Source organism: Thunnus albacares, chromosome 8, assembly GCF_914725855.1.
Source record: "Thunnus albacares chromosome 8, fThuAlb1.1, whole genome shotgun sequence".
NCBI classification, from domain to species: Eukaryota; Metazoa; Chordata; class Actinopteri; order Scombriformes; family Scombridae; genus Thunnus; species Thunnus albacares.
This window is the reverse complement of record NC_058113.1, coordinates 24,003,219-24,019,050: the sequence shown is the minus strand read 5'-3', so window position 1 is coordinate 24,019,050 and position 15,832 is coordinate 24,003,219. Positions and strand designations below refer to the sequence as shown.

General features: G+C 38.5%; 1 protein-coding gene across 2 annotated transcripts; it reads left to right on the top strand.

The window, feature by feature from the left end:
- Window positions 1-1,248: 1,248 nt before the first annotated feature.
- On the top strand, window positions 1,249-15,832 carry sh3d21 (SH3 domain containing 21). 2 transcript variants are annotated; one of them, XM_044358202.1, is made up of 17 exons: window positions 1,249-1,470; window positions 2,021-2,178; window positions 2,298-2,355; window positions 3,398-3,507; window positions 4,117-4,207; window positions 4,308-4,369; window positions 4,455-4,494; window positions 4,989-5,083; window positions 5,510-5,611; window positions 5,974-6,025; window positions 9,400-9,450; window positions 9,554-9,671; window positions 11,608-11,770; window positions 12,633-12,704; window positions 12,803-12,999; window positions 14,979-15,042; window positions 15,166-15,832. In XM_044358202.1, the coding sequence occupies exons 1-17, from the start codon at window positions 1,467-1,469 to the stop codon at window positions 15,196-15,198; spliced, it is 1,470 nt and encodes a 489-aa protein (XP_044214137.1). In that variant the 5' UTR covers window positions 1,249-1,466; the 3' UTR covers window positions 15,199-15,832. The 2 variants fall into 2 exon arrangements, with proteins under 2 accessions (XP_044214137.1, XP_044214136.1); XM_044358201.1 differs by having other exon boundaries at window positions 1,252-1,470; window positions 11,605-11,770.

Genomic DNA, 15,832 nt, shown 5'->3' with positions numbered 1-15,832 from the left:
CTGAACCCATGACCATAAACACAGAGTCCCCCAGGAGCAATTAACCAGTCCTGTTAGAGTGGCAAGCAACTACATAGCTAGGTTTTCTGATCACACTGCCACTGTGTGTTTAAAAAAGAAATAAAACTAGTTATAGTACAATCAGGAGATCCAAAACATTGTTTTCCATGTGTAGCATTTCCTCATTCTTACAAGCCTATCAACAAGGAAATATTATACATATTAGAATGCAGGTCAATTAATGTACATAATTGTATAAAATAAGTAGTAATAATAAGAAATGCATGTTTGTGTAGAGTTCAAAAGTAGTTTTTGATTAAACAATCAACAGACAGAGCCTGATTATCATCTCAGAACCTGTACATGTCCTCCGTGCGTATGTAGTTGTAGCTTCTGCCCTCTGATATTTCTGGGTTCCCCACAGCAGACACAAGATAAATGCCCCTTTGTTTATCTGTCCATGAAGGATCTGATACTGTAATGACATTTTTATAGCAAAGTTTTTGTATGTATTTAGTGCTTTTTTAAAAAAAAAAAATCTATTTTGAAGTCCTCTGTATTTAGAAACAAGGAAGATGAGGAAGTACTTGCATGAATCATGGCTCTATATCTGATGTCCAAAACATACAGTAGTAGTGTGAGCAAAGGAAAGAAAGGGAGAGAGCTTGAGCTAATAAAATTGCAGCTCATGTACCATTTAAAGAACATTTTTATTCTTCTACAACGTATTTTATTGCCTTTCTTTGTTTTGTTTTTTTGATATTGACATTGACATTGAAGAGATTTGTTAAATTCAGTCTTGGATATCTCAGTTCTGCTTTCTATGAAGTCAGCCACTTTGCCTCAAGGGGCGTACGAAAACAACAGTACACTCACACAAACTCTTCCGCACAGCATGAATGAGATACTGACTTATATTGACTTTGAATTTCTGTAAAGACACCCTGTAGAGATAAATGAAAGAGGGCAACAAACCTGGATTAAAGTGAATTTGTAATGCTTGTTTATATTATATATATAGAGTTTTGTGTTCTAATATTTTTGTTGCTGCATATAAACTACAGTATATTCTCATACTCCATTTTTAGTCACACTTATTATGAGCTTTGTTCATTTCTTCCACTAAAAACCTGTCTTACCTGTTTGTCTCTCCCTCTCTCCTCCTTCTCTCTCTCTCTTTCTCTCTCTCTCTCTCTCTCTCTCTCTCTCTCTGTCCCTCTCTCTCTCACTCTTTGTATGACCCATCCTACTCCTTGCTGTTGACTTGCCATGATTAGCCTCAGGAAAAGTTGCTCAATGTTAATGTTTGACAAGCAGGAAGAAGGGCCTTGGCTGCCATATATTTCAGACTTAGACAACAAAGCCACGCTCTTTCAGTTCTCCTTCTACTTAAAGAGTTTCTTTGCTGCTTTGTGAAGGAATTACATATTGAAATCTGAGGAAAAAAGAAACTAAAGACGGACACAATGGGTGAGTCAGCATGATTGTTTTTTCTCGTAGACAAATGTTCTTGATGTTTTTGACCCTCAGCTGTTTTGTTTAGTGGTAATTGGGGAATTTGATGGAAAATTCTTGTTGCTTTGTGTCTGCACATAATGCCATTGCCATTTTAATTTGGCATGCAAATAAAACTAAAGCAGTGGTACAGTATATGGTTACTATTGTATAACTTTTCATTGAATGTATTTGTGTTTGATATGTATGTATAATGTTTCATGTTAGTTGGTTTTTAGTGCTGTTAAGTGTTAAGTTCTCTTAATGTTGCAGGTTTGTTTTCACAAAAACTGAGAAACTGTACAGTAAAACTGTGTTTCCGCTTGTCAGGAATGATTAGTGACAAAAAAAAAAAAGTATAATTCATCTGCAATAATCCACATTCACTCATAGCCCATAATGCCTAGCTAGCCTCCACTGTGTAGAGGTTTGTCTTGAAATGTCAGAACACATCACATGTGAGGCAAGTATGCCAGCCTTTGTGCAAAGAATCTAATTTTCTGCCCCATTTACGAATGTGCTGCAGAGGTGCTGGTGCTGATCGACTTCGAGGGCACCATGGGAGACGAGATAACAGTGAGGGTGGGGGATGTGGTTAAAAACGTCACCAAGGCCAGTGAGGAGGGATGGCTTGAGGGAGAGCTGAGAGGAAAGAGAGGCATCTTCCCTGCCAACTTTGTCAAGGTCTGTTACTGTAAAACTGTACAACCCAAAGCATTGCACTGTTGCTGCACTGTGTGTTTATCTAGGTTCATGTTCATCCACCTGCATTAAATATGCCTTGTTTTGGTTTTTCATTACAGGAGGTACCGGTCTATTTGATAGGTGACAGCAAGAGGGAACCACGAAGCATTAGAAAAAGTACAACACTAAGTCTACGTTCTCAGCACTCTTTATCTGTTCCTCAATGTCATCAGCTTAAACAGAAATGAACACAAAGCATGTGTGAAGGGTCTCATTTTGAAAACTATATTCATTTCTGGAATGATTTTACTTTGTAAATTTCATTAGTCAATATTTCATGGGATCAAAAATGAACAGTTTTAAGATCTAGTACAACATTTCTGTTCCAACACCTTTTGCTTTTATATGCCAATACAAGCAATTACTTCAAACTAGAACATAACTGCTAAATTTGATATTTGCCCGCAATAGAATTAACTTTAATAACATCCATAATTTTATTGAGAGATTGTGCCAATGATTTCAAATTGCCCATATCTCAATTTAGAATGAAACTTTTCATTTGCAAATAACTTAACTGTTTAGATCTGTATGTGTACCAGATGAAAGTTTACTGCATTCTGGCATTGTTGTGTCAGACATAGTCAATTAGAGATTATTAGATTAAATTTATTCTACTAAGAATAGATATCTTTTTTGAAAAACTGCACACGTTACACTTTTAAACCCTTAACTCTCTTAAGTAGACCAAATATAAACCATGAAAATATTTGACAATGCTATTCAAAACAGGCCGGTTTATCTATTGCAAGATTTATAGTCTAAAGACATAAGTGTTTTAAATTGTGGTCAGTGTGGTGCATGCACTCAGCAACACTGTTGCAGCGACGGAGTTGACTGTAAACATATGTTTACCACATCCTTGCCACACAGAAACGAATTATAATATATGAAAATGAAGCAGATAAAACAAACACATTCCCTTTGAAGGATTAGATAAGTTAGACACATAAATGCGTGCAAAGTGCTTTGCAGTCGAAGCACTCTCCTGTTGAGACTTGACCACACTGCCTTCTGTTAAGCTGAACACACCATTAGTGAAGTTTCTTCTTCTTCTTTTTTTTTTTTTTTTTTTAAAAAAAAAAAAATCAGCATTACCACTGGATTATAAACTTCACATCTGTCTGCTGATGTGGTCGGTGATGCTTTGTCTTTTCAGCAAAGAGGATGAAACAGCCGAGGAAATGTGAGGTAGCATTTGCCTATAGCCGCATGAATGAAGACGAGCTGGAGCTGGTTGTTGGGGAGACTATAGAGATCATCAATGAGGTACAGTAGAGTTCCCTCTTATCGCTGCTCAAACACTCACAAGTAACCAAACAGTGACTCAGCTGACTCTGCAAACACACTGCGGTAGCCCAATGGTTAGAAGATTAAGCTTCTGGTTGCCCGTATGAATCCCTGCTGGTAAAAATCTGAATATTCGGCTACTGTAAAGGTGCCCAGAATCAAGACACTTTGCTGCTGGCTGCTGAAGCTGCTGAGTAGCCAAAACCTAAGCATAATTTGTTAAGCAGGGCGTTGGTGAAATGTTTGCTCAGCCAATCTTCTCTGGGTAAATAAAGAACATTTTTTGTATGGTATTCATTTAGTGCTTGGGCTCTATATTTGGCTGCCAGGCTGACAAAGCATGTTTCCCGGACAATTTGCAGCATTACGGAAATTCATGCGAACTGATCAGACTAGTTCTGAAAGATCATGTGGACGTTGATACTGTCAAATAGCCAGAGATCATTAACAGACTGTTGGTAATCTCCTGAATGTGTAATGAATGTTCATGTTTTAGCAAAGTGCTAACAGCTACACAATGTGTATTTGTCTTTAAAACAATTCATGTTTTCTCACATATTTTCTTGCTGTACATTGTCTCTGTGACAGATTGAAGATGGATGGTGGATGGGGATAAAAAATGGAAAAGTGGGGGCATTTCCATCAAATTTTGTCAAAGAAATCTTTGTTTCCCCAAAAGGTGGGTAAACCCAAACTTAGTGTACTTTTATTGTTCATTTTTAATCTAAATTAACATTGAAAAACAACTAAACTAATTATTGGTGATACTCTGTTTACAGACGGCAAATACAATGAGGGAAAGACAAGACCCAAACTCACAGACGCTGTGTTCAATAAAGAAGTATGCACCACAGAAATAACTCAGTCTAACTACGTATGAATTGTTTTCCTTTGACTTCATGTATTTTGTTTTTGCCTCCTTACAGATATCTCAAAGAGCAAGTGTGAGGAACAAAGCAAAAAATGGTAAGTTCTTCTTAAGTCTCATCATAAGCTGCTATAAAGCTACTTCTTAAACTGCAAAATCATAAACACTAATGGAATATCCTCATTTTAGACACTGTTTCTATTTTTGAACATTTCAAAAGTCACTAGACGGGTCTAATTATACCCTGACACCATCAACATGTGACAAGTGGTAACTCCGGTACTTCTAGCTGAATGGTTTGTGGGTGGGTCAAAAATAAATATTTATGGCAACGTAGCTTCAGTAGTCACCGAACAAAGTGCTACGTCAGAGTGGAATATCCCTCAGGGATCAAGGGTTTACAACTTTTATCTCTAGTTTCTTACGCCCTCTGTTTGGTTATTCTTTGAGTTAGTCATGTGAGATGTTGCATGCAAGGCTGATAAAATCAGTCATTATTGCTGAAATCTTCTATTCCCATCAAACATAAAGTATACTTTCCTGCTTGTATTCTGTTAGGCTTGTAACTGTTAACTCTCATACGTTTCCTCAGTGGTGGAGTGTTGCCAAGTCATGTTTGACTATAAGGCCAGAGCAGAGGATGAGTTGGACATGAAACAAGGAGACCTTGTTGTAATACTGAGAAAGGTTTGAGCGCATTTTTTTGTTATGTTATGGCAACGTTTCTGACATGCTATCCTTTGAGGTCATTCTTTTGACAGACTCAACAACTCCTCTGGGTGTCATTTCATTCCTTTCAAAGTAGCTGCAGGTGTATCATATTGTTTAACCAGCCCAACCGGTTGGGTTTGAGGAAATCGTGCCATGGTGCACATGATGACGCAAATGTTTTAATGACACAAATGTGACTGATACCAAATCATACTGTACGATATCATGGAAGAGAAATAGTTCTAAGATAGCTTTAAAAGATAAATACATAACAATCAATTGTGTGCCCTGGCAGTTTGGTTTGCTTGACCGTTTGGTAACCTCTTGTGCAGCAATTTCACATCCCAGAGGACTGTGCTGCATGTCTTTGAGGTTATGTGACTCTTTAATCTCCATCTGAAGGAAACAGAAGATGATGGCTGGTGGGAGGGAGAATTGAACGGACGCTGCGGCTTCTTCCCTGATAACTTTGTCATGGTGATACCACCAGTGGACAATCTGAAAGTGAGTGGACCTGACGCACTATCTCAAAAATATCATTGCTGGACTGGAACTTAACCATATTCAAGACGGGTTTGACTATTGCACTGTGCTACCATGAAACCATGGACATGCTCTATAGTAATTAATATTGGCTCTACTTTATTATTTTGAAATGTCCTTAAAATGTTGAGTACATAATGTCTATTTATCTACCTTGGCAAGTCTACAGTCAATACAGAGTGACTCAGGGTTGTCTTTCCTCTGTTTTGGAATTACTCACTGAAAATCCCCTCAGTGGAAAGAGTGCGTAAAGTAGAGGTGTCTTGAATGCACAAGGGGACGTACTTGCCAACCTGTTGAGTTTTCCGTTTCTCCTCCTCTAGTCCTGGACCACAAGCCAACCGCCTGCACGCAACATCAACAAGAAACTCTCAGGTAAGCGAACAGAACAGCATTGATCAAATGGAGCGGCGCAGGAACAAATGTTGTTTGACACTAGAGTGGCTAGCAAGGCTTCATGTTTTAGAGGTTCTGACTCATGACTTCTGGCTGCAGTGCTGTTTAGCCTGGCGTTGTTTGGATTGTTGTTTTAGCAGATGGAGAAATTGGCAGTATTACTGGCTGGGTGCTTTTGAGTGTGTAGTAGAAAAACAGACAAAATGGTCCCCTGATCATCAATGTCATTATTTTGATGTGCTCCTGAAGAATCTTTGAGCTTTCAGTATTGTTCTACATATGTAATTTATTGAATTCGTCTTTCCAACCTCCTTTCATCTTTGATGCTTAATCTTATCGATGACACAAGAGTTAGGAAGATTATTTTTACAATGACTGCTAGCACACTTTATTAATCAGAGAATCATATCAGTGCTTATTTTGGCCTAAATAATATTTTACTGCCTATTTAAACTGTGTGAGAAAATGTTTTCACTGACTGTGCCGATGATCTGGAGTCACAAGAGTTATGTGAACATGTTCCTGACACAGTGATCTTGTTCTTTTAGATTAAATATACCTGACTTCATGGTTCATTACAAATTGTCTATGACATACTGTGGTCTGTAAGTATTCATTTAGTCGGTATGCAAAGGAGGTTAGACAGGCAGATGTTGTCTGCCCTGCAGTGCACATTGAATAACTAGAACACAGTTATTGCCTCTCTGACTAATTCTTATTTAAAAGGCAATGCTGTTTTTATTCACACAAAATCTGTAAAACGTTTACATTATAAAAAAGGAGCCACACTATACATATAACCAGTGAATGAAGAAGAATTCAAATAGGCCCCAGGTTTTAGATGTTGTTAGACTGTGTGTGTCCCACATTCGCTGGTAAGGGCAAATATAAACCCTTTGTAGTGTTGGGTTGTTCATGATAACTGATTTTCTTTTTACAGTTTTCTAAAGAATATTTTTGATATCGGAATTTCCTTAACTTTACTTAAAAAGGTACTTAAATGTTAATGTTAAAATCATGCTAAATGTTTGTTGTTAATGTATTAACACATTTTTTGCTGCCAATATAAATCAAGAGAGTGAATGCACATTAACATCCTTTGTAGAAATCAAATTTGCAAGCCTCAGAGGAGGATGTGGTTTCTAGTTTCAGCTGAGAAGTGCCATCTATAGTGCAAAGTTGCAGGTTTAGCAAACTTTGTACCAGCAAAACAACAAAAATGTCCCTCCTTTACATCTTTTGACTTCCAATCCTTTGCTTGGTTGGAAATCCAAAATGCATACGGGTCATTCCGTGTCAAAGCAGACAGAATCCAGGAATGCGGTTGCAGCACAGTCTTAGATTTTGTTCAGAGTTTGTCTATATAATGTTTGGGTCCCAAAACTGTACTCTTAATAACCATAAATCAAGCAATTTCCATGTACATATTTATGTTCTTACTAGCTACCCAACATACCATTTTGGTCCTATGAAAATGACCAAAATCATCATCATCATGCCTTGCTTTTTTAATGAAAGACTGTATTTCCAGAAAAAATAATGATTGATTACATACTGTTGCAAAAATGTGGGCTTGTAGTACCCTCAATATCACTCTCATTTAGGAATTTTGCGCTTTTTTCCCAATCTAGGGCCTTATAAAAATAAAATGGCATGCAGTACAGGCTTTTAATGGCTTTGGCATACAGAACACATGTTTGTCTGCCATCCTATAAAGTTTGGTGAGGCTAGGAACAATACTTTGAGATATTAATGTCCAAACATGGCTTCCCGGATAAAGCATTTTTGAGGCTATAAAAATGAAATAATATCAAGGGCTGAAAAAAAATATGAGGATTTGAACAGAAATACTTTATAGGCCTTGGTTTTGGGACCCATTCATGATATAGACAAGGTTTGAACAAAATCTGAGACAGTGCTGCAACAACCTTACCTGATTTAACACGGAATGAACCATACTCAAATCATTAGTGGTTCAACAGGCAGGTGACAACACTGCCACACATTGTGCTCTGTTATTCAGGTTATTCACCTGAGGTAACTGAATCTCAGCACAGGCTGACATGTTGCATTTCCACCACATTATGATAATTACAGCAGTTTTTTCCACACAGTATCACTCACAAGAATTTCACAGGAAGTCTCAGACTATAGTGAGATGGGGGATGGTTGGGGCTGTCATGTGACACAGTTCAGGAGTCTTGGAGGAAACAAGGGGGTGGGGGGAGCTGAGGAGAGCTCTGTCACAGAGATTTTCACAACCAGCACAAGAAGCAGCACTGTAGCTACTATTACAGCTCTGTGGATGGTTTGCTTGAGAGGGAATGTTGCACAATGCTTTGAACACTCAAGGTAGGCTTCCTGTGTTCTCGTTCAGTCCGTTAGTCATCTCTGAGTTTGAGTTTACTATTCTAAATGTACTATTGTGCTCTTTTTCTTGAAGGCTATGCATAAGAATAGTTGTACTTTTTAGATTTGTGCTTATATTTTATATATTAAGATCAAACTCAGGTTTGCAATAAGCACTAGACTTTCATTTGGGATCTCTCACATTGCCTTCAGTTCACTGAGGTTTCATAATTTAGTCATCAATTCTCTCAGTCTCCAAGGCTAAGTCCTCTCAGGGGCTGTATTTTTTGTTTGAGCTGAGCCAGAGTAACTGTCCCTAAAGAACTTGTTGAGACCCTCGGGAACTGTTACTGCAGTGCTATTGGATACAGCTGTGACCTGGACTGCTCCTGTATTGTGAAAATCATTGCCTTCCCATGCATCTGCTCTTAAACTAGATTACAGCTCAATTAAAGACTGTTAGCATTTTTTCCTCAACCACATTAAACTATAATGCTTTCTGGAGTAAAAAAAAAGCAAACTCCTTGCTCCAACTAATAAAATAAGTTTGTGGCTTTTAAAAGCAGTGTAGTTCTCCTAAATCACGACAACAATATTAGACTGTATTAAAACGAGTGGCGATATCAACATAATGGGTACAGTATATGTGTCCTTTCATTTATCATAGGGGAAGTCACATTTGTGTAACATGTGAAAGCTAGCATTTATTTATCGAGGGCAGGTTTGCTGATCATGCGAGCTCTCTTTTAGCAACAACCTGCTCCAGTCTTGTGGTTAGACAGAATGATACCTGAGAAATGCCTTGTAGAAATGTTCAAGATAGCATTCAAACGAATCAAAGCGACATTTGTCTGACAAAACCCTAATGTAGGATGTCACTGCATCATTGTGTGCAGCCAGTTCCATAATGTGACAACAAGCAGACTTTTACTATTTTAACTAACTGCTATTTACATACAACATGCAACTTTTTGGTAATTGTTCATTCACTTATCCTTTTTCAGTAAAGACAGACACCTCAGCAATGGAAAAAGGTGGTCCAACAAAGACAAAAGGTATTAATGGCATTTGCTTTTGTTATAATTAAAACATTATTGGGACACGTTCCATCCAAAGATAAATTATGTTGTGAAGTAATGTGATGAATTTGCTTCACAGATGATAAAACAGAGGTTAAGGACTGGAGAAGCAATCCTCCAACCAAAGTCAAGCTGCCATCCATGAACAAGCCCAGCCCACCTCCAGTCAAAGACAAACCTAACAAGGTTTTACCCAAGTGAGTGATACCAAAGCATCTCTGATGTTGTGTCTCACGCACTCAAGACTTACTGATGAATTGTCCCCCAAATCAGAGACCACTCGACCACCTTTACTGAAACATGAATAGTGATTCAGTTGCAACCTTTCTAAAGCAGAGGGCCTTTAGGAAATGTCAGCAACACTTTCTCCTCTTTGGTCTGGCGCCAGGAGCAGAGCTTTTAGATGTTAAAGGTTTTGGTTGCTGCCACTGGTTGCTATGGTGTCCTTAAAGAAGAATGCCAGGATGCCCAACCTTTAGTGGCTCAGTGGAAACTCTGGGATGAGTCAGATCAGGCCTAAACAGACGAGGGCAGCCCATTTCCTGTTTCCTGAGCAAACACACACACACAAACACACACACACACACACACACACACACACACACACACAAGACTGAGAAAACAAAAACTGCCCTGTCTTAAAGGGGCTGCTGGTGGAGAACAAGCTTTTCTAAAAATTGTTTCCAAACAAATACGTTTGGAAAGGGATCATTTTCCTGCTTTTTTAAGAATCCTTCTTCATGTTTACGAAAGCTCAGTCTTCCAGACCTTTACCTCCAGGCTCATTATTTAAATGTCTCACATCGGATAAAGCCAGTTTGTAAAGGTTATAGTGGGTGAGACTCTAGAGACCTGCCATAATTTCATAACGTATATGTGCCATGAAAGTGAAACATGTGCCAGGACAAAATAAGACATACAGAGAGACTTCAACACTTCAGCTGTCTTGCTCTGCACCTGCAAGTACCAGAATTTAGGAAACTGCTAACCACATTCAAAGTTTCACAAACAGCCTTTGCAACACAACTGCATTAGGAGAGAATTTAAGAAATTCAGGTCATTTTGCTCATGTTTTCCCATCGTTCATTTACTTACAGTAAATAGTGACATTTGTTACTTAAAAGGACCAGCGTGTAAGATTTAGTGGCATCTAGCAGAACAGACTTGGCAAAAATGGAATATAATATTCATGAGTATGTTTTAATTAGTGCATAATCCCATGAAAATAAGAATCATTATGTTTTAGTTACCTTAGAATGAGCCCTTTATATCTACATAGTAGCCTTGCTGTGGTAGTCAGTGTTACTGGTGTTACACGGTGTTCGGGCATACACTGATTACATTACTTGCTCACCGCCCATACTGTCGTTTTGCTTTATTTTTAATAAAAATAAAACCCATGTAGTTCATTTTCACTTATCAGTGCCCCCTCTTGCTCTCTGAGGTAAACACATGTAGCTTTTAGCGAGCGGCTGCTCTCATGTTTTCCCAGCTCTCGGTGCTTGTTTTTCGGCAGAAACTCTCCCGCTCTCTGTCTGCTCAGCTTGCCCTTGGTGTCTTTCTCTCTGGATGGCAGACGGGTTGCTCCGGTTCTGGTTCTAAGTGGTGGTTGTCCTCTGGCTCATCCTCATGTCTGTGTACGTCACAGACCGGCTTCCTGCCATCACTAACTCTTAAGTAAGGGGAAGATCTAAACTAAAATTCTAATGTTAAGGATCCAGGTAAGCACTCTACAGATGTTGAGCGTCATCAACGAATATCTCATCTTGTAAAATGTCCAGTGTAACCAGTAACACCTGTGTTGTCACAAATGTATTAATTGGTGGGAATATTTTCTCACCGTGGCATCGCTACAACATAGGGAGCAGGTCCACTTCCACGGAGCCCACCATGTTGCACCATCATGTTTCTACAGTAACCCAGAATGGACAAACCAAACACTGGCTCTAGAGAGCCTTTCACGTTTTTTGCAAGTTTCGCAGCCATTGTAGGTTCCCTCCATGCTTGGAAGAGGAGATTGAAGGGAAGGGTTATTTATTTGGTTGCAATCTGCAACCTCACTGCTAGATGCCACTAAAATTTACACACTTGTCCTTTAAATATGATGGATTTTTACTTGATTTTTTTCAGTAGAACCAATGGTGATGTGGCTTCTGCACCAAAACAACCAGAGGAGAAAGAGACCGACCAGTTTGATGGAGTGGACGTGCAGACTGAAAAGCTGAGCCATCCCACAGCTAACAGAGCCAAACCCCCACAGAGGAGACCACCGTCAGGCCTGGTCACAGCAGCACAAGTATGACCACTTTAGTGACAAACTGATATTGATTTATTATTTTTCATATGGTGATTTTTGCCTGAGCTGAAAAAAGTAGTAATCAAGAGAAAAATCACATAATAATTATGAACCCTTCACTGTGGCAGGAACCATTACCCAGCATTTCTATAGATAACCTTTGCAGCTTGAGATTAACACTGCAACAATGAGGCACTCCCTTCTTTATCTAGTGCATACTTGTCAGGTAAAAGTACTTACAGCGGCGCATGACAGACTTCCTGATAATGGACACAAACACATTTAGTGCCTTACGTTTTTAGACCCATTTTGTTGTTTGGTGGTATGTTTTGTTTTTTTTTCAGCACAGCTTCGGGTTCAATGACAGAAAATGTTTTACAAAGTATGCCACGAGTAGTAACTGTTAGACAAAAGGCTTTTTTTCCCCAGACATATTCCGTTTCTGCTCATGCCCGTTTTGCGCTAAGGTTCAACAGTCACACACGGAAAAATCATTGTAAGAGAGGAAGAAATCATTTCTGCACTACCAACCTCAATAGATAAGACTGCAATGTGGCAACAAGGTGTGTTTGAGCAAGAGTCAAGCTCAAAGTGATTTTCATGAGTGCCCACTTTTCACTGACAGCAACAAGCTCAGGCTTGATATCATGGGATCATTGAAAGTCATTCTGGGAATGAGGGAATTAATTCACTGAAGTAGAGGTGAATTATGAGGGTGGTGTTTCCTAACTCTTTCATTGTTTGTACTTAGTTTCCAGTCAACAAACTGGCATACTGGAGATATCAAGTTCTTAAGGCATGTTGTGAGGAATGATTCTTAGAAATGATTGCCATTAAGGTTGTGGCTGATTCTTCTCTGTAGACCTCTGACCAGACAGAACCAGAAGTATCACCAAAAAAGTTCCAGGCAGAGAAATTACCTGGCTTGCAAAAGGTTTGTGACACCACACTAGTCTCAGTTTAGCCATGGTTTAACGTAAAGTGGTTCTGTGGTCTGTACAATGTCATGCAAAGTCACCTTAATCATTTCAGGGTACAGAAAATCTCATGCCATCACCTGCAAAGCCTGATCTTCGACCCAGGACACCACCTCCACTTCGACCAGCACCACCCAAAGTAGTTGTGGATGGCAAAACTGTAACCCATAACGAAGAGCTGACTGTAGAAAGCCTGCAGACTGAGATCAAAGAGCTGAGGATGGCTCTGGAGCTGCTGCAGACACGACATGAGTGAGTGTTACTCAGCTGATTCAGTTTATCTGAGAGGTGTTAAAAAAAAAATTAAAGTTATAGTACATTTTAAATATAAAACCAAAACTGTCTTGTCATTTTGAATCACATAGAGTGACTTCAAAACATTTAAATGCTCCATATTTCCTGGCTGAGATGTTGTGGACATTTTATACATAGGAAGTGGAGGAAGTGACTTATCAAAACATACAAGAAGCATACAAACTGTATACAAAACATAAGTGCTCCATCCAGAAAAAGTGGGCTGACCAGTGTTAGATCTTTCCCCATCTCCTGTCTCTTTGATTTATTTGGATATGAAACATCAGAGGCCTGGTTGTAAACATGGGCATTGCTGTGAGCAGTTGTAGACACATGATATTTTGGCAGCTTAGCTGAACCTATTTTGAGCCATTAACATGTGAATTCAACCAATGTACTTTTAAAAAAGGTGAATCTAAAGGGTCATGCATTTTAAAAAAGTGTATGTCCATTTGAGCTTCATGCACATTATCTAAAAATATACAGAGTGTGACTGCAGCTAACGCCTTGCTCAAATGAGTGCTTCATAATGACATCCACTTACGCCTGTCTTCATATTGTAGGTGTCACATTTTTCAAATAGAATTGTCCATTTCGGAGATTGTTTTTAATGGGACAGCCACGCTAGCGGCTCTGTGAGGCTGTACTTAGGCACAACTGTGCTTTGTGCTAAATACTAACGTCAACATGCTAACATGTTCACAGTGGCAATGCTAACATGCTGATGTTTAGCATGTAATGTTTTCTATGTTCACTATATTTAGCGTGTTATGCCAACATTTTCTAATCAGAACTAAACGCAAAGTACAGCTGAAAAGTAAACTTTGCAAGTACTGGATAAGTTAAAACTTTGACCGGATGACAATGATGAAAAGTGAGGGGGCTACCAAAGTCATTAGAGTTTGTTCTGAGGGGGAACATGAATGTCTAAAGCAAATTTAATGATAATCCACACTATAGATATTTCACTAAAAACCACAAAACTCCATGGTTGACATTTGTCATTGGATCAACGAAATCAGTTGCATTCATCCTCTGAGGATAATCAATGTCTGTACCAAAACTCGTGTCAATCCGTCTTGTAGATGGTGGCACTACATGAAATGTCTGGGAACACCAAAATTATTACAATCAATCCTCTGGGGACCATGAATATTGGTACTGAATTTCATGGCAGTCCATTCAAGTGTCAAGATATTTCACTAAACAACAAAAAATATCAACCACATAGTGAAATTCATCTAATAGTTATTGAGATATTATTCAGTCTGGGTCAAAATAGTGGATTGACCAACAGACAGAATGACATTTAACATCATCAAATGTACTGATGTACTTTAAAGATCCCTTCATAATCTGTTTTTAATGTAACTGATGGGGGACAAAATCCACTGCCCTTGTTTTGTGCAAAAGTTTATCTGATGCTAATACGGGGCTTTAGCAGTCTGAGTTAGTCAAATCAAGTGAATATTTTTTTAGGCGAAAGAACCCAAAAATACTTAAAATGTTTTGACAAGCTATCTGTGAGACAATCGTTCATTCCTCAGACTAGTACCGGCATGCTTTTTATTTGTTGTGAGCCAACAGTCGCTCTCGTGATGACTGCTGAATGTCTTACATTGTGCCACCAAAGACATAAATCTTTGTAGTGAAAGTCATCATAAGTGTGACTCTTCATGTTTTATTAAACGCAAGTGTACAGGAAAGGTCAATATATCATATATTTACACAATGTCTGTCCACTACATGTGCTTAATTAGAGTAATCAAAAATAAAGCCATTTCTGTTTTGATCTAATTAATCCGTTCAGATGGTGTGAAATGTAACCAAAGAAGTTTGATATATAGTAAGTTGTTGACTGACAGCGTACATGTTGACCTATTTAGACATGCCCATGTCTACAACCTCCTCTTTTCATCTCTGTTTCTTTTGATCAGGCGAGACATGCAGGAAGTGAAAGAAGAACTGAAGGAAGAGAGAAACAAACGGCTGGCACTGCAGGTCAGTAAGGCATGCCTTGAGTTTTGCATGCATCTGTACTTTCTGCCTACTGCATATTGCCACAACAAAAAATACAGTTGTGGTATGATTGATAAATTAAAAAAAAATGTCCTTTTCATACAGGAAGAAGTAAACGATCTGAAGAAGAAACATTAATTCCAAACACACACTGTGACTGGGCTGGCTGTCTGACATGGTCCCATGCAGGCCCTTGAACTGCGAATTTAAACAAGATGAACATTTTTTTTGACATGGAATCAAACTGAGGAGGGAGAAGACTAAGCAAGCTCTCCCACTGAAGACACACAAACGAGGGCTACATTAGACACAGGATCTAGCTATTCCTGCGCTAGATCAAGGAAACTGGATCCTTCAAAAGACTTTTACAATGATGTACTGTTAAAGTTTTACATATTCTAATGCTGGAAATTACAAATTTTGGTAATCAGTTGACTATGCTTGGTAGCAAATTCATGTTTTGCATATTTCAACTGTCACAGTTCCTGTTATTCATCATAGGTTTTACTGAACTTTTAACATTTACATAATTGATGCCTCAGCTAAATATGTAATATATATGTTGCTGTACATAGGAGAAAATACTGTGATGTCTTTTTCAGAAAACTTTAAGATAATTTTTAAGTCATCTACCAGAATATTAATATCTGAAATGCTACTGTCAAAAACTGACATGCAGGTAATTTTTTTATACCAGAATGTAATAATGCATTAATCCACTGGGGGGCACTGTATGTCTAGTATTCTACATAAAGAGATGTTTTCAACTTTC

Excerpts from the sequence above, each read along its gene's own strand:
- sh3d21 (XM_044358201.1), top strand. Across the intron at positions 11,771-12,632 it reads GCCTGGTCACAGCAGCACAA|ACCTCTGACCAGACAGAACC; the intron begins GTATGACCACTT and ends TCTTCTCTGTAG. Across the intron at positions 12,705-12,802 it reads AATTACCTGGCTTGCAAAAG|GGTACAGAAAATCTCATGCC; the intron begins GTTTGTGACACC and ends TAATCATTTCAG.